The sequence below is a fragment of the Rhamphochromis longiceps genome, linkage group LG20, assembly GCF_057381845.1.
Source record: "Rhamphochromis longiceps isolate RC_006_pf linkage group LG20, R_longiceps_female_GT1.1, whole genome shotgun sequence".
Lineage (NCBI taxonomy): Eukaryota > Metazoa > Chordata > Actinopteri > Cichliformes > Cichlidae > Rhamphochromis > Rhamphochromis longiceps.
Genome location: NC_140576.1, coordinates 7,013,020 through 7,031,261, shown reverse-complemented (window position 1 = coordinate 7,031,261; position 18,242 = coordinate 7,013,020). Strand labels below are relative to the sequence as shown.

Below are 18,242 nucleotides of genomic sequence, written 5' to 3'. Positions count from 1 at the left end.
ATGACAGAAGTGACAGTTTGAACATTTTCAGCAACGTAATGAACTCAGGAATGAAAGACATTGTGCAGTGGTGCCATCTAGCGGTGAGATTAATATTACAGGAATCCTAAAACGAGAAAAACATACGATTTGTTGTTGATTGTTGTTGCTATTAATTAAATCAATGATTTTTACACAGCTGTACATGAAAATATTATAATTAATACAGAATGTTGAAAACTAACTCACCAAAAAACAAAATCTAGCAAAGATACATTAAACTGTCACTTCATTTGAATCGCTCAGGTAATTAAACTTGAAATTCATATTTGCAAATCTAAAGATTGTACAATTTTTTTTACATTCCTGCATTTTTTCTGTGCAGTCCTGTGAAAGGAAACCTTTTGAATCACTGTTTTGTTGTAACAAGAGTAAAAAGCATCTTTTAGTTATTGTATTTATTTTGAACCTTTAAAGCAGCTTGTGGTAAATATAACAGACACTCTGTCACGGTCCTCAGTCGGTGACCCAGTGTTTTGTATTATTATTGTTATGAATTGAACTTAAATTTGTTATGATTTTTCATTGCTAGTCTCTTGGTTTTTGTTTCTGTATTTCTAGTTCTGTAAGCTCTTTAGCATCTCCTTATTTCCAGTCTTTACCTTTTGTTAATGTGCCTTCCCTCTGTTCACTGTCTTGTCTCTCTGTGCCTTTACTGTGGGACACAAATTTCTTGTTTTCCAGTTTCCTGAGACCTTACTTTTTTTTAGCTTCTAGTTATTATGCTTTATTTTCTGTTACCCCTATTTCAGCTCTCTAGAGCGTAAGCTCGTTTAGTTCATCCCTCTGTGTCCTGCAAGTCCTGCATTTGGCACCTATCTCCTTCCTTCCACACAGCTGTAGCCTTTACACACAGTTACTGAATTTGACTCATTTAAAATTTTAAAGGTAAACAAAATAATAACCACTGACCAAATTTAAAAAAGCAAAACAAAACAAAAATAATATTAATAATGATAACAAAAAAACGCATTACAAAACTTAAATCTTCAGATAAAATGAACTGTTTTCATTTTGTTTATATCTATGTAAAAATGAAATATTTCTAATGCTCTGCTTTTTCCTTTAAATGTGGTGTCATATCATGATAAAAAAAATTACTTGAAATGTGTATTGAAACAGAAAACATAAACCTACAATATATTTTTCACTACAGTTTCAGTTAACATTTTAATAACAGAACAGTGGTTTCTAGAATATATTTTTCATTTCATTATTGTTTAATCCACAAAACTTCTTTTAGTTCTTTAAGAAAATGTCTTACAGTGAAATAAATACAACTAAATCTTTTTTTTTTTTACATCTTGAATCCTGTCTGGCAGCTTTGGCAATCAGAATTATGATCTCAGTGTCAGTCACTGTCATTTATTCAGCACCAGTGTTTTGATGGGTATCAGTACATCAACACTGAAATGGTTTAACTGTAAATAATAGCAAGAATAAAACAAAGCAGATCGCAACAAAACTTGTACCATGACTTCATATATTTGAGTATGTTTGCCCTTTATGTTTACCTGGTTGTTGAATGTCCCTGACAGGCAAAGATGAAGACAAAGTGGCTAGAGGACAGCAGCCCTGAATCCCTCCAACACCCTCCCGAAAAAACATATTGGACCACATGTGGTGCTCTGCTGGCGAGAAGCTCCAGCCCTCAGCCCTCCACCTCTGCCTTCAAGCATGGGAGAGAGGAGGCTGACCAGGAAGAGGTGAGTAAGCACAATGCTGTAAGCATCAGTGGTGGATATTTCAAGAAAAAAAAAAATACTGTCATGTATTCACTGTATTCACTTCAGCTTTAAATGTTTGTCCTCTGATCTCTAATGACTGAAGCATTTTTAACCTGTTTGTTCCTTTTCGTTACTGCAGCAGGAACGCCAAAGATTCCGGAGCGGGTACTACAGAGTCCAGACTGACATCGATGGGTCCCTCCCCACCGTGCGCTTCCCTTATTGTTTTCTACCAAAAATTGTTAATGTTAATATTGTATGTACTGGGTATGGTGTCGGGGTGGTGGAACAGGTCTTCATTTACACCACAGATGGAGTATTTCTCACTCACTCAAGGGCAGTCTCCATTAGAGAGTCTTTAAGTGGCAAATCCATCAGCCACACATTTCTTTTCACATTTCTTTTTCTTCCTACCGACATAGTTACTGCTAAGTTTAAGATATAGAGTAGTAATGATAAGTTATTCGAAATGTACTAATAGTACGCTCAGAATATCTCACCATCTCTTTTTGTTAACTTTAAAAAAAGCTTTTAGTATTTAAGATACAGTAGTGATAAGTTTAGATTTAGATGTTCTGTCAATTCTGTTATAATCCTTCATTTACAATAAATTTTTGACTTTTCATGTTATGACATAAAACAAACAAAATAAAAACCAACTAATCTAATGGACCAGTTTTAGATTTTTATTGATTTGATGGGATGTTTCCAAAGGGTCGCGCCTATCTGTCTTTTAATGTTTTGTTTTATGTTTTCATTTATTTTATGTTTTTTAAGGTTAATAAAAAAATTGCTAAAAGATTCAGTAAAGCCTTAACATTGTTTGCATTAAACTAATTCATTGTTTGGATTTTGAGAATATGGTTTCACTTCTTTATCAATCTGCAAACTGCCACTAATGAAAGAAAGCTCATGCTCAAACCATTATCTGCCCTGGTTTATTGATGAGTTTTGTTGTATTGCTAGTTCATTTTTCTCTCGCTCTCACAATGATGTGCGGTCATTCATTGACAAATGTACAAAGTAGAGAATGCCGCCGCCCGGTACACATTGCACCTGACCCCTATGGCGCCTCCTGCAGGAGGATAGGCCCATGTCCCTTTTTCAGGCTGTGCCCGGCCGGGTCCCAAGGACTAAGGCCCGGGCACCAGACACTCGCCCTCGGCCACCCTCCCTGGGCCTGGCTCCAGGGCAGAGCCCCGGTAACACTATCCTGGGCAGGGTGAACTGTTCCCTTGATATTGTATTCATAGGGGTCTTCTGAACCTTTGTCTGGTTCCTCACCCAGGACAAAGCCAGTCTAACCACATCACTCATCAAAGTGACTTCAGTCTCACTGACCTCCCAGCTCATTGTTCCTTCAGTGGTGCTGGTTTCAGTCATTATGCAAATGTACTGTTTATAAGGTTGGGGAAACCTGCAGTCACCTGAGACTGAAGACGTCACTTGGATGAGTGATAAAATGTTTCTCCCACTGAAAACGCTATGTCCAGATGAACAGAATCAGCTTTTGGGGAGTTTTTCATCTGTCCATTCTGGTGCAAAAACAATAATGACATTTATGTTTTGTGAATTGATCTGTTTTAATACAACTTTGTAATGGGACTTGTGATCAAGGCCTTTGTTATAAGCCAGGCAGATATCAGTGTCTTTAATTTTCTTTATAAATAATTCTAGACCATTTCTCTCATAATCATCATCAGCATAAAGGAAGGCAACCCATTTCCAGTTGAACTCCCTCAAAATGCTAAAAATCAGGTCTGCTATGTCTTTATTGGGATGCATTGCTCTCAAGAAAGATGGAAAAATCTGTTTTCTTGAAAAAATTGAACTGGTAGCTTCATAACTGACCTGTTAAAGAAGTAAAAGAGAAATGTCAACATAATCAGTCACAGTAACATAAATCTATATTGTATAAGTCCCAACCACTGCTATCACTTCGGACAAATTCTTGTGTGGTTCTTCCAGAGGTCGGATTAAACCAACTATTAAAAAATAGGTTAAAAGCCCCTGGGAAATTGATAGTATCTGTGCAATGGTCAAATATTTCATAGCCAAGAGACACATTTGGCAGTAGTTTGGCAGTATTGTTGATTTCTTCTGCAGAGAGATGAAGAAGAGTGATAAATTCAGTTTTAATACTTATTAAACACAGTAAATAATTGAAATTTTGGGCATCCCTCAACAGTTATGATCAATTAATATAGGAAGATGGCTGTAGTGAAAGATGTAGCTATACAAAGTGAACAAACTGGGTGGGTGGCTCCAGCAGATCCAGGCAACAACATTCGAGAACTCTGTGCCGAAGAGCGCAGGACTAGGAAGATACTGTGTAGGACCCTCAAGCTCCCAATCCTCTGATATAGGACCTGAGCCTGAAGGGTAGACCACCTGCAGGGCGGAGACTTTTTTTTTTTTTGTCCTGGTCCAGTCCTCCTTCTCTGCAGTGATGAATGTAATGTGTTACTGTAATCACATTTTTCAATAATATAGAAATGTAATGTGTTGTATTACTGTATTAAATTCAGTAATTACATTACAGTTACAATCAGGAGTTATGCGGACACTAGAATTACAAAGGATCCTAAATATCGGCACTCCAAGCTGACAGAAAGAAAAATCAAATAACATTTTTTCAACCTGTGCACTTAAGCTACAGTCAGTTGTTTTCAGTTCATGTGCAGGAGGAGGAAAATTGTAGAACAGTGATGAGGACAATACTTTTATTTTTATTTCACAAAAGGACAAGAGTACAATTATAAGTTGCAAACTTCATCCAAGAAAGAAACAACTGCATGAAACTGATAACTCAACTTCAGCTCTTTGCAAGATTTAAACAGAATTCTACCACAAAGCTAGCCAAGAATCCAGAAAGATGTTAAAGCTGATTGCGTGGCAGCCCCAGCCCAGGAGCCAGAGCCTGATCTTTAACAGATAACAAAAGGCAGCGATGAGCAGTCAGGCTTGCAGCCTCCGTTTCTACCTGCTCATGTTTATACAGTAAAATTACTGAAATATTGAAGTGTAATAAATGCATTAAAAAAGGAAAAACAAGAACAAAAATAAAGAACAGTAGTGTCCACTGATGAACCAAACATTTAGACATAGGAAACCTGTACATGATAAATTTATAAAATATTTTTAATGTAATCTCATTATCCTCCAACATCAAAATAAGTCCGTTCCTATTCCTATTATATGTTCAGGTATTTCTTTACCACTTATCTATTAAAGATCGATTAACTTAATTCTTTTCATGTTTTTAATGATATTTAATATAAACAAAATAATATTTGTTACACAAAACTTTTAAATATATATTTTAAAGACCAACATTTAGATCATTGTGTATGTGATGTGAAGTTATTCTTTGAAACAATCACCACCCTATCCTCTTTTAAAGAGGACCTATTATTACCAGAATACAGAGACTGAAATCCTCTGTCTATATCAACGAATATTTACTCGAGACATCTCCTGGTTAATTGATTTGGTATAACTCTGAATGAGACCATGGAAGTACTGCTGTGTGTTTTTGTGAGATTGAAAAATCACAATGTAACATTTGGGAAAGAAATACCACAGCAAAAAGCAGTAGAGACTGGAGAGCACTGCCAGGCTCTGCAGAGGCTGAATGTGCTTCCCATGATAAAGGATTCTCCCAGTGGCAAAGATGATCCAGGTGAGCATCAGCAGGAGGAGACAAAAGGTTATTGCTTTGGCTTCATTATAATTTTTTGGGAGGTCTTTTCCCATATAAGAGAAAACAAAGCAAAGAGCACACAATGATAAAGGTAAAACCAGAGAAGCAGATGCTGCTTTAAAATCAGTCTCACAGTAAAGTATAATTTTTCTTGAGTTCCAAGACATGTCAATGTTAGGTCTTGGGGGGGCATATGTAAAGTTAATAAGAAGAAAGATTGCCTGGGTCACAAACACCACAGCAATGAACATCCACTGCCCGTGATATTTCATCCACCAGCTGTACAGCACTGGGAACTTGGTAGCTGTTTTGAAAATGCACACAATTAGAAATGCACGTACAACAAAGCATGCTAAGCAAATGGTGAAGAATAAAAAAAATGGTAAATATCTTAAGATACAAAAAGCATCTGTTGGTTTGCCAAAATAAAAAAATACACTAAGACTAGACAGACTGAGACAACCTAGAATCAGAAAGCACATTGGTCCTCCAGCAGATTTGACAACAGGTGTGTCGTAGTTAAGGGCAAAGAGAACAGACAAGGCCAGTGAGATGAACACCAAGATGAAGGCACCAACCATGATCCCTATAGCCCAAATGTCTGTAAATGGTATATACTCCACCACCCGCAGACTGCATGATGTACTTCCTTCTTCAGACCATTCTGTGTCTTTACAGGTGATGCACTTGGAGGGATTGTCTGTTTCACAAGAGAGATGGGCAGAAAAGAAGCATATGGTCATCTTTAAAGTAGACCCATGATACCTTTCTCCATTGAGAGTTCATACATGTATGTTTGTGTTTGTATTTAAACACACAATTATTAGTCATTTAGTTAGTCATTAGTCGTCAGTAGTCCGTTATCAGTAGTCGCAAGCACAAGATTTTGTAAAGTTCAGACTGATCAACTTGTAAGCACAGCTTATGATTGAAAAACTAGATCTACTATTGTGCCCTTAAATAAGCAAATATTTAACGTATTGTTTAACAAATGTTTATTTCTTCTGATGTTTGTCCCATCCATTGTCATGTTACAGTTCTCATGACCTCCGTGGTGGCAAGCGGTAGAAAAGGTGTCCATCGGCACAAAATTTTAGTTATGGAAATTATATGTCGTACAGCCAATCAGAAAGCAGGCTTAGAGGAAGAGATAACATCATATTGTTGATGAACTGAGCCGTACCAACATTCAAGCAAAGATTGTGAACCATGCAAAATTGCTTTAAAAATAACAAGAATTTAAAAATTAAAGCTTCAAAGGTGTTTATGTCTGTTTTAAACTACAAACATTTGACCTGTGATACACTATGCTCTCTAAAGATCTTCCTTCACGTTAAACCGGCCCTGTACTTTACAGTTTGCACCTTAGTGTAAATCTATCACGACTAATAATTGGCTGCTTTTATATGAGCGGTGACTGGAACTAAAATGGAAGACTATGGCTTAGTCTATATGAAGACAATAATAGTCTTTAAAAAGCATAACTTTAACTTCCATTACAAGTGACAGCACTACTTTCACTCTTTTTCTACTGTCATTCAAAAACAGTTTACCTGTGCTGTTGATATAAGTCCCACGTGGACAAATTGTGCAACTGAAGCAACACTTGTGGATTCCAAGTTGTGTTTTCTTGTAGCCTATTTTACATTCTTCAGAACACACTGAAGTTGGTACCTACACAAGAATATTGGGTGTAAAAAGGTCAGAAGAAGATACTGCACTTCCGTACCATTTACTGTAACGGTAAATTACGGGGAAAGTACCAGTCATTAAATATATTCACACAGGTTTTTTGAATTTCTAAAATTGTTTTGTAACATGTAAAAGTATTTGCCTGTTATATCTAGACAGCCATGCAAATCACCTTATGAACACCTACAACTGGTAGCTGCCGTGTGCTTATATCTAGGTAGAAGTCTAAAAAACTAAATTGCTAAAACTTAATTTTATTATTAATCTTTGTGTTGAAAAAACAAATAAAATAACTTATTACTACTACGTACTTGTGCACTTGTATGCCACTGAATTTTGGTGTCGTTGATGAAGAAATGGAATGATGGATGACAAGTATAATAGCCCACTTCCTGCACATCACCACTGGGGCCCCAAAAAACGACTGAGTGGGATCCAAACATGGGGTCACCATTCTCATCAAACTGAATGGTTTGGTTTAAAAGGGTAAAATTTGTCTTCCTCAACTCTGTAAGAACCTGATGTTGGAACACAACAGTAACACTGAGTTCACAATGACTGAGGTTTGGACAAACACAATTTGCTTAACCTAATAATTCTGTCGTTTTTATTATTATTAGGTTTAACTAACTCTGAGATTCCAGTTAGCTTATCACATACTTCATATACACTATCACTGGTTTTACTACGGATAAGAACAATTATTCACTCTTAGATCATTTTCAAAAAGTAAAGTGAGAAATGATCAAATAATTAGAATGCTTACCATATGGGGGTAGACTGTAATACTGTCTTTACATCCATCAGCTCCACATTGTAACATATTGTGTAAGGCATGAGCAATGGAATACACGGCAGAATAAACAGGAAAAGAGAACGATGGATCTGCATCAATGATTTCCTCAGCAGTCAGGCTACTGCAGTTGCAAACCTGATTACAAAACTTCTGTTGCTCTGCATTTTCACAGTGGTTCTTGGCCTTGAAAGAATGAATGAACTCACTAAAACCAGGTATTGACATCTTAGGCTGAGCAACCCCAAGTACAGTGCCAATATTTTTGCTTCCTTGTATCTGGTCTATTATTTTTTTGTTTAGGGACCATGTATCAGTTGCTATCCACACCTTGTTTGTAACATTTTGTCTTTTTACTGACTCCATGAGTTCTTCAACAGTCCATTCAGGTGCAAAAACAATAATGATATTAATGTTTTTTGCATCAATCTGTCTAAACATTAGACTGTAATCTGTATCTTGATCAAGGCCTTTGCTATATGCAAGGCAGATGTCAGTCTCATTAATTGCTTTTAAAAACAAGTCCAGGCCATCTGTTCCATAATCATTATTAACATAAAGAAAAGCAACCCATTTCCAGTTGAATCGCTTGACAATACTAACAATGCCTTTTATGACCTCTTCATTGGGATGCACTGTTCTTAAGAAAGAGGGAAAGGTCTGTTTTCTTGAAAAGATTGAACTGGAAGCTCCATAACTGACCTGTTAAGAGCAACAGAGAAAATGTCATTGTGATCATTAACAATAACCAATCATTTATACTCCTGAAACTTGTATTATTTTAAACATGGAAAACATCATTTCTTGATTTAACTTTTGTAAAGACTATTTTTTAATAAAAAATATTGATCTGGTTTAAAAAATGTCAAAGTACATAAGGGCTCATAGGTTTACCATTGGAATGAGATTCATCATGAACAGTGGGGCTACAGCTCGTGCCTGAGGGCTTGTATAGGTCCCGATCACTGCTATCACTTTGGATAAATTGTGTGGTTCTTCCAGAGGGCGCATAAAGCCATTATCAGAGATTAGGTTTAAAGGTCCTGGGAAACTCACAAAATCTGTGCAGTGGTCAAAGATTTCATAGCCAAGTGACACATTTGGCAGTAGCTTGGTAGAATTGTTGATTTCTTCTACAGAGAATCTCATCATTTGAAACCTTCGATAACTGGACAGAATAAAAGGTGCACTGTGGGCAGATGAAGGACAGTAATAAATTCCGTTGCAATGCTTGTAGTAAATATGTGCAATTTTGGACATCCCTAAATAATTATGATCATCTAAAATAGGATTTCTAGCTAAATGACCATGTCAGCAGTGCTGACTTTAAAAAATAAATATTAATAACACAGCAATTCATTTCACTGGTTTAAGATTTCTATTACCAGTTTAACCAGCGTCAAGTAAACTTTTTCTGTTTTTATTAGTTTTATCACAAGAAAGTACCCAACAGAGTTTAACTAACCTGGAGCAGTCAATGGCTTCTGGTCTTTGATGAAGAAGAGAGTCATTCAGCTGATGAATATTAAAAAGTCCACCTATCAAATAATCTCCTTCCACCCAAAACTCAGATGTTGAAACAGTGTATTGAGCCAAAGCATGTAGAAAACACCCCAGTATACAGTGATAGACAACAATGCTCTTCATTCTCAAAACAAGAAGTATTTACCAGTCTACGGTGAGCCTTAACACTCTGTCTGATGTTATGAGCCGCTGGTAATGCTGGAGCCTCTGAGGAATATCTATCATTGAAGGATTCACAAATCAGTATGCAAAGATCAGCAGCTAAATGGCAACTTTGTCTCATTAATCTGATAATGCTGGACACAACTCAAAAGATAACAATGAATTTCCTTATTTTATAGAGGTGACCAAATATATTCAGATTCCAGTCATATGTGCCATTAACTTAAAATACAAAAATACATTTTGATTACGATAAACAGAAATGCACTGGACCTCTCCAACTGTCTTTAGTTGCAAGGCTACCCTTTTCCATGAATACTTATAAAATATGAAGCCAAGATTCAAATGCACTGTTCAAAGGGACACAGCCTCTTTAATAGCATTTGGAGTGAAAAAATTACACTTAAGTTATTAAAATCAAGTTTCTGTTTGTAACTGTAGCACAAGAAAATAACATGCAATTCCATGAAAAACATTTAATTTATCAGATCTGGAACCCAATTTAGCAGTTTTACTTCCATAAACTTCAACTGAAATAGTTTTTCACACTCAAACAGTATGGTGGTGGATGAAAAAAAAATAAATCTTAAAAAAAAAAAATTATATTTTAAAATATATATATTTATATACACACAAACCCAGACAACCCTTTGAAACACAAACTTTTTACAGGAAATTTTTTGATCCCTTACTACAGTGCTGATCAACGTTTAATAATCACAGATTTGCAGCATTTTGAAAAAAAAAAAAAAAAAAAAAAAAAAATCAACTGGTTCATAGAAAAGTATGTGATCGCCACCCACTTCATCCATTTCTTTTAATAAAAGCTCTCAATCTCTGTTTTCTTATGTTTCCTCTGAAAAAGAAAGAGAACAACAGTTTGCTTGGAATGACTACATTTACCACAACTCTTAAAAGATTTTACACAGAATGTGAAAGACAACAACAGCCAGTCTACAAATTCCAAATGAGCCTCAGTCTTTGAAACAAAGATTGCTAAATATTTCAAAGAGATGGGGTCATTGAAATAAACTTGCTTGATTGACTGCTCTCAAATAAGCCACATTATGAATTTATCTGGAATACTGGTTATGCACTTTAGGACACATTAGGTTTTGAATAAATACCCACTTAACGGTCTAAAAATCTGAGGTAAAGCAAATTCATTGACTTGCCATTTCATGTTAATTGCTCAGTCACCCAATTTATCTCCCTGGGGTAATTACACCCAAAATGATTTCCATCCCAGTTTCCCAGTAGTTAAACTCTACGAAGGCGGAAAAGTAGAAATAAGTGATTTAAGAATGACTGCAGACTACAGGCAACTACGTTATCTGGGATTAGTGACACTCTCCTTGAATTACAAAATTATACAGGGTAGCTAACAAATCAAATGGACAATCAAATTTTTTAAACATTGTGCTGGCTGGATGTAATTCATTTTATAGATTAACAGGAAGTTTTTTGTTTGTTTTTTTTTTTTTTGGGGGGGGGGGGGCCTTCATGAAAGAATATTCACGTAAAAAGCAGCCAATTTTTCCAGGTATCTTTATTTAGAACAAAGGACAAGCGCCAGAGATATTTAAGTCAGAGCAGCAGGATATTCTCATCACGAAGATGAAAATTTTTTAATTTGAAGACTCTTGCATTTCCATCTGATATCACGTTAACAACTTTATCATATTTTTGTAAATGAGAAATTACATGAATTAAAAGTTAGTGAATTTTAGAGAGGGGGTGTACTGGAATAAACCAGTGGAAACAAAGCATAACAAAACAACAACAAACAAAAAAAAAAAATCACTCATTTTACTGCAAATTTCTTTCAGTTTTGATGTCTTTACTGTTACTCTTTAGGGTTAGAAAGGCAAAAGGTAGCACTTAGTCCTAACTATTACTGAGTAACTGCAGATCAATCCTTGAAAAACAAAACAAAAAAAAGCCCCCAAAAAGCAAACAAACAGAAAAAAACCCTCATTAGACAAAGGGAGTAGTTTAGATTTTTAGACTAATTTGATCCATGCTGCTCGTATCCTCGTCCAACACTGAGAACACTGTGGATCAAAACTTGTATTTTTCATGTTTTCATGTTACTGTTCAACTGACAAAAAGAAAATACATCTCTAACCCTCATCATTCCCCAATGGCTGTGGCCAATAAATTTTAAATGCAACAAAGAGGAAGGGAGAGTGGGAGTTTTTTTAACTAGCAAAAGCTTTCCCTGTGTCTTCCTTGCCTTTGTATGTCCTCTTCCCATGTGTGAAGGGTAGGTATCTGTACTTGACCATATGCTAGAAAAGACAAGGAAGTAAAAAGGAGAGTTAGCAACACTTACTTTAAGGCTTGTGCATACACTTTTAGTGACTTAGCATATTTTACAACACATTCAGAATCACAATATAAACTGCACTGCAGATAACAACAATGACACCCTTTTCATACAATAAAGGTCCTTCAATAAAATATAAGGTTAAACCTGTGGCTCTGTCTAACCCAAAAGCAATTTGTGGACTGCAATGTTTTTATTGCACTGTAGGCACTTTCAGACCAAACTGTCATAGGGACACTGGGCAACTCACTCTTGAACAACATATCTTCAGGAACAGTAAGATTCTAACAGTAAGACTCTAACAGTAAGATTTAGTTATGCAACAGCAGGGAAGCAGTTGGTGTAGGACTATTGTTCAATATTGTTAACTGAGTTCAAAGAACTGTAATAGTCCTGTCCTTGCTTGCTGTATGTATATAAAAAAAAATGCAAGTAACCTTGGGGTGTGTGAAATGATTGTTTACAATGGCTACTCCTCTGAGATTAAAAAAACAAACAAAATCCAGCTATGTAGGCTCTAACACAATGACTTAATTGATTTATGACATAGTATGATATCATATCTTGATATAGTATCTTTATTACTAGGTGATTTTTTTTTTAAATTAAATACAATTATACTCTAAGATAAATGCTAAACAGACATTTATGAGTTGTGCTTTAGGCATCATTACCTTCTAATTAATGAGTTCCAGTGACTTTGGCTTCTCAGTTAGACATACTTATTGTCACAATATGTTTCAAAATACATCATGATGTCACTGGTCGGAATACTTAACTCAAGGTTTCAAATAGGGACTATGGATGATGAAAACATTCCTCCAGACCCAAAGCACCCTATTACTGTTAATCTAATGCAGCTATGATCAATATGTACTAAGCAAAGAGATGTATGTTTGTACTTACTTTAATCTGCCTCTTCATGGTGATGCAAAAGAGCATGATGAAGTACATTACAAGTATAGGCCAGAATACTGGCACATTGAAGGCATCAAAAAATGTGCAAATCATGGCGATGACGATGCCTTTTGTCGCTGAATGCCTGAAAAGAAAAGTAAACACACAGTCAGAGTCAAAGTGTTATCTTAAGCAACAAGAACAAGGAGTCCATGTACAGCCGTGTACAGAAGAACAAGATTATGTAAGTTATAAAGAGAAAGAGAATGTCTGCATATAGAGTAGACAGAGCGCTAAAACTTTTATCTGGTTAGGCTTTTGCATTTTAAAATGTTTCGTTTGAAACTAGACCGCAGGCTTGAGATTCTTTTAAGAGTAAAACAGAGTGAGACCTTTCTAATAAATAGGTCCAACACAGACTCTCTTGAGAACTGACCAGCTACATGTACTTTAATTGTATTCCACAGTATCTAAGATAATTTGTACTGATGTATTTGTTTGTTTTCTGCCTAAATCTTTTACACAGTACTAAATCACTAGGTACGGTTGGAGATTAACAAAGAGAAGGTAGTGGAAAATGCAACAAAGTGTAGTCTGACACAAATTTGAGTAGAAATCAGAAAGATGTTCTTAGCAAGACGTAATAAAATATAAGACTTAAAATCTTTAGTTTAGTCAGCAACCCTCCAAACAACAAATGAACAAATAATTTAATCCTGTAATTGTTATATCCCAATATCCACTTAACATGGGTAAGCATGTTACATTGAAAGTCAAATTGTTTTTAATCAAGCAGATAAACATGCAAAGGGAACAAAGATGATATTTTCATGCATCAGGTACATATCTGATATAAAGAAAAAGATATCAAGCAAATGTGTGTTTTCCCCCCTTTCTTCTTTAGTATATAAGAGAACACAGTATTTGTAAATGCAAATAAGATTCAAGGCCTAACACATAATTTGAAATTGGTACAGCACAGAATGGCAGAAATCGATGCTAAGTTAAGCTACCAGCAGGTGGTGAGTAAAATTTATTGCTGCTGTGAAAATAAATTAAGTTGTGGTTTTAAAAATCTGAAGAAAATGTTTGTATTTAAACTATTTTTGGAAGTCAAGGTTACAGACACAATCTTTATGTCAATGAAGTAGAAATTAATTTGAGACAATGAGGTCAAATCAAAATAAACAAAAATGACTCAAACTCTGTGTCTTTAGTTTCACCCTAAAATGCTACACCCATTTCTAAAGGAGCTTTGCTTAATATAATCTTTCAGCACACAGGTTGTTCTAAAGAAAATAATTTGCAATTTCCCTGGGTGACCATGTTGAACTCTCACCAGAATTTGAATTCAGGCAACCTCCTGATGAAAGGGCGGAACTCCTCGTTCTGCTTGGTGGGAAGGGATGGGCCCTCATCTGTAGATAATATAGGTTACTAGTTGAGTTATCCCATAACAGCAACAAGAACATCAACAACAACAATGTACACTTTAGAAATAGGACAATTTCAGTTACATACAGTAAAAATGGCTAATTCATATATTTTTTGGGAACAGTCACAACTGTACACATTCCATTCAAGGAGGTCACTTGCTCATAAACAGAGTGCTACTATAAAACCACATTTGGCTGCTCCACGCCAACTGTGCATGGTATAAAATATAAATAGTAGGAGAGCAAGAATAAATAACAGACGACAGGAATATATGCAAAACAGAAGGAAGACACACAATAGAAAGGCACGGATGAGAGAACATTTTGCAAAGTGCCTAAGAGTAGTAGTAATAGATGGCACAAAGGAAGAAACTGTTTGTGGGACTTTGTTGTCTACTGAGATGCAGTGCCCTTTCTGTATCTATATGGACTCAAGCATTTCAGTTTTGAGATACGTACTTGTAAATATGCAAGTGTACAGTAATAGTCTATTGTTCCAGTAACTATTTTAAAATCTTTCATAATAAATTGAAAGTTATATTAGAAAATTCTCAGAAAAAAAAACCCCAGATTGGGCAATTGCTGGCTTAGACTTTTGATTAGATGCAAGTACTAAGGTCTAAATGAACAGTTTAGTAATACTCCATGAGGTAGCCTACTTCCATGTTCACATCACAAACACTACTTTAATGAGACCGAGTTGACTAACCTTCTTCAAGCAGTGAGGGATCCACTTTTGGCGACAGAAAAGCAATGAACAGGTTGAGATGGTAGATTCCCAAAGCATATGTTACTATATACCAACCCTGAAAAGGAGCATCAGAAAATAACCTTATTAAAGGACATCTTTGCTAGAGTCAGTCAAGACACATCAGTCAAGACATATAAGAACTTTATGATATAAACACCTAACGAATAGAGCAATATCCCAGTCAAAACAAGACAATAAAGGCAGAGAGATTTACTATGAAATGCATTATTTTACTTTTAATGAATAATAGCAAAATGAAATAACCTTGATCTGAAAGTAAGATACAATTGGTTAAAAACTACTAGAGGTGAATGAGGATTTCAAACCCTCTTTATAAAGAGTTGGCATTTTAAACTTGATAAAGATAGTATTTATTATAGGCCAAGCAAAAAATTTAAGTATTTAGAATTCCTCATTAACATTTTTAACTTGGCTGACTAATTGCAAATAAATCTGAAAAACACACAGAAATACACAATTACCTGTAGTAGATACACTCTGATCATGTAGACAAGAGTAAATAGTAGAGTTCCTGCCCACCGCATTGCATAGAATGGTGTTGACTTGTCTAGCCATGACTGATAGACCTGTGACAAAAAGAAACCAGAATAAACATTGCAGAGGTGCTGAAAAACATGAAGTTCATATTTATCTGTTGTGAACATCAGTTCTGACGTACTTATATTTGCAAGTCAGTTTTAAAAATGTCTCTACTGAGATTTGGCTCAATGAATGCTAATGTTTAAAATGGTAAGTCTTTGTTTAATGACTTGGTTCAAAAAGGCATTTTAAAAAGACAGAATTTTCACAATCGGTGTATCCCTAAATTTAAACCTATTTAAAAGAATATGATATTCTTGATCTCACACATTACCTGTCCAACTCGTGTGAAAAAGGCAGCCACAACAGAAGTTTTCCCATGGATTGACTCCCCAGCACTGTCCCCTTCTGACATTCTTATTGGAAGGACAAAAAGATTTTGATTAGTGGCGTATGAACTTAATCTACTTTAATAAGAGTACTGCACAATACTCTTATTCAGCATGACCATGTCTACCAACGGCCCCAGTTGAAGATACAAAATGGAGGTGATAAATTGACAAATGACAAACTCTTCTGTGCCCATTTTGTCTTAAAGGATTTGGAAATAAATACCCAGTAAAACGAAAATTTGTGAACGATTTTACCAAGAACTGCACATTTTGGAACACACGTTTCGTTTCAGTTTGTGTAATATATACTCTGTAAACTGTGATACAAGTAAATACAATAGACATAGGCTGTCCGGAAAGACCTGTATCTGCGAGGTGCATATGTCCAGAAGAGGGGTTAATCAGAGTGATCAGATAACTATCAAGGCGCAAATAGTCAAGGTGACAAAATCTTTGTAATTTTCTTTAAATAAACAATTTAAATATGTATCTCTGTAAATTAAATCTAACCCTAGGTCCTTTAATAGAATTTTAATTGATTAGCTGATCATAAATATTCTCGGTGCGCTTGTCGGTTACTCACCAAAACAACATTTATATCCACTGTAGCCTAGGTTGATTGCTTAGATAACTACGCATTACGCGTTAGGACATTTAATGATTTGCTATTTTTATTTTAATGGGGAAAAGAACAGGACCGTGACGAGCTGTGGTTGTGCCTGGTTAGCATTAGCTGCATAACTAGCTCACAGCTTAAGGAAGGCAGGATAACATCTAGGAAGCAATATCTACCAAAATAGGCTCATTTGCAAAATGGAAAATAACTACGATGTGCACTACAACTTCAATAAGTTGTACTAGAGGTATTACTTTATCTTATATTATTTTAAATTCTTCGCGTTAGCTTAGAAATTAGCCCCGAAAGCGGTCCTAGCCGTCGAAACGTACACTACCTTTGGCCCCAGTTAACGTTTGTATGGGTGATGTAGTTTTGTTCAGCTTCATTTGACCCCCTTCAGCCGTTAGAATGAAAGTATTAGACTACATTTCCCACATCTCCAATTGGGCACATGTAAAAGTATGTAAAAAATAATTTGTAGTTTATTATTGACTACTCCTAGATTGCAAGAATTGGTTTGTGTTCACATTTAAACTACAACACCCAGCAAGGGCTTCACAAAATTGACAACTCACTTCCGGTGCTACGTTGCCAACAGTTTCACAGCTAGCTAGCACAGTTAAAATATAACCATTCTATACTAAACACCTCCATATTCAGTGAATGATGCAATCACAATCAATGTTGATTCTTCGATTCAATACCTCTTTGTGTCTCTCAGCTGTATTAGCAGTTACAGCGAAAATTGTCAATGGCAGTTCTTTCTTACCTGATACGGCCGCTGTGACACTACCCGGCTCTACCTAGCTAGCTAAACTAGCCACTTCTCGTGTAAACTGCTGTGTACACGTCAATACTTCCGCGAGGATACCACAGGCTGAGTAGCAGAAATCCGACCACCTCGATTCGCTATGACTCTTCAGACCTCAACGATCACAAACGAACCGATTTCTCGGTTCAAATAATAAAAAGTCAGCGCAGCATCAGAATGTTTCCTCTGGTTGGCCTGTTTCCTTAAACATTCAGTACTATTTCCGACCACTGGGTTGAAAACCTTGTCACTTTGAAAAAAGAGACCGCAGAGGCAGACGTTTTAACCAATTTAATTCGTGATTTTAACAACAGCAGAAACGAATGAACGCTCATGAATAAAAACACACCAGTAAACAATTTTTTTTCTTTTGAAAAAAAAAAACAGAACAAGAAACGGAGAAATTCTTTTATTTACACTGTGGTGTTAATACTGAAACACCTAAATGATTTAATCGCATTAAAGTGCTCTCTCTCTGACCATTTGTAATAATGAGATGAAAAACGACGAAAATTGTCTTTCCAAGAATGGGCCTTAGAAAGGGAGACAAAACCCTTCGCCCTGGTACAAGTAAAGGTCAAGCAAATATAACACAATAAGAGAACCATTCAGCTTCATGATGGCAATCCAGAAATTAAAGTGGAATGTTATTAAATACCTACAAACAAGTGCCATGAAGATTAGCTACAGAGTAGGCTATAATGAATTTATGAGTACCTTGCCCTGCAAGGTTTTCAAAATACAAATACAAGGACAAAAATGCTGCTCATTATCTAGTTTTCTTGATGTACAGGGATAGCACAATATCCATTCACAAATCTAATCAA

At 35.8% G+C, this 18,242-nt stretch overlaps 2 protein-coding genes across 4 annotated transcripts; both read right to left on the bottom strand.

Annotated features, from left to right (window-relative positions):
• Nucleotides 1-4,481: 4,481 nt before the first annotated feature.
• LOC146644812 (taste receptor type 1 member 1-like) lies at nucleotides 4,482-9,760 on the bottom strand. The gene is made up of 6 exons (XM_085393728.1): nucleotides 9,420-9,760; nucleotides 8,849-9,143; nucleotides 7,928-8,656; nucleotides 7,473-7,679; nucleotides 7,023-7,143; nucleotides 4,482-6,169 (listed from the first exon to the last, which is right to left on the bottom strand). Exons 1-6 carry the CDS (start codon nucleotides 9,599-9,601, stop codon nucleotides 5,217-5,219), a joined length of 2,487 nt encoding a protein of 828 aa, XP_085249854.1. The 5' UTR covers nucleotides 9,602-9,760; the 3' UTR covers nucleotides 4,482-5,216.
• A 228-nt stretch (nucleotides 9,761-9,988) lies between these two features.
• rer1 (retention in endoplasmic reticulum sorting receptor 1) lies at nucleotides 9,989-17,612 on the bottom strand. Of its 3 annotated transcripts, XM_085393727.1 has the most exons (8): nucleotides 17,374-17,612; nucleotides 15,928-16,009; nucleotides 15,536-15,640; nucleotides 15,012-15,108; nucleotides 14,206-14,284; nucleotides 12,876-13,011; nucleotides 11,877-11,931; nucleotides 9,989-10,496 (listed from the first exon to the last, which is right to left on the bottom strand). In XM_085393727.1, exons 2-8 carry the CDS (start codon nucleotides 16,006-16,008, stop codon nucleotides 10,486-10,488), a joined length of 564 nt encoding a protein of 187 aa, XP_085249853.1. In that variant the 5' UTR covers nucleotide 16,009; nucleotides 17,374-17,612; the 3' UTR covers nucleotides 9,989-10,485. The 3 variants fall into 3 exon arrangements, with proteins under 3 accessions (XP_085249853.1, XP_085249850.1, XP_085249852.1); XM_085393724.1 differs by having other exon boundaries at nucleotides 9,989-11,931; nucleotides 17,374-17,610; XM_085393726.1 differs by lacking the exon at nucleotides 17,374-17,612 and adding an exon at nucleotides 16,569-16,940 and having other exon boundaries at nucleotides 9,989-11,931.
• Nucleotides 17,613-18,242: the final 630 nt, after the last annotated feature.

Coding starts and splice junctions, on each gene's coding strand:
- LOC146644812 (XM_085393728.1), bottom strand. CDS start 9,601: ATGAAGAGCATTGTTGTCTATCACTGTATACTGGGGTGTTTTCTACAT. Junction 8,657..8,848: donor TGATGAATCTCATTCCAATG/GTAAACCTATGA, acceptor TGCTCTTAACAG/GTCAGTTATGGAGCTTCCAG. Junction 6,170..7,022: donor GACTTATATCAACAGCACAG/GTAAACTGTTTT, acceptor CTTGTGAAACAG/ACAATCCCTCCAAGTGCATC.
- rer1 (XM_085393724.1), bottom strand. CDS start 16,008: ATGTCAGAAGGGGACAGTGCTGGGGAGTCAATCCATGGGAAAACTTCT. Junction 15,109..15,535: donor TCAGAGTGTATCTACTACAG/GTAATTGTGTAT, acceptor GCTCCTTTTCAG/GGTTGGTATATAGTAACATA. Junction 11,932..12,875: donor CCATGAAGAGGCAGATTAAA/GTAAGTACAAAC, acceptor TGTCTTTTCTAG/CATATGGTCAAGTACAGATA.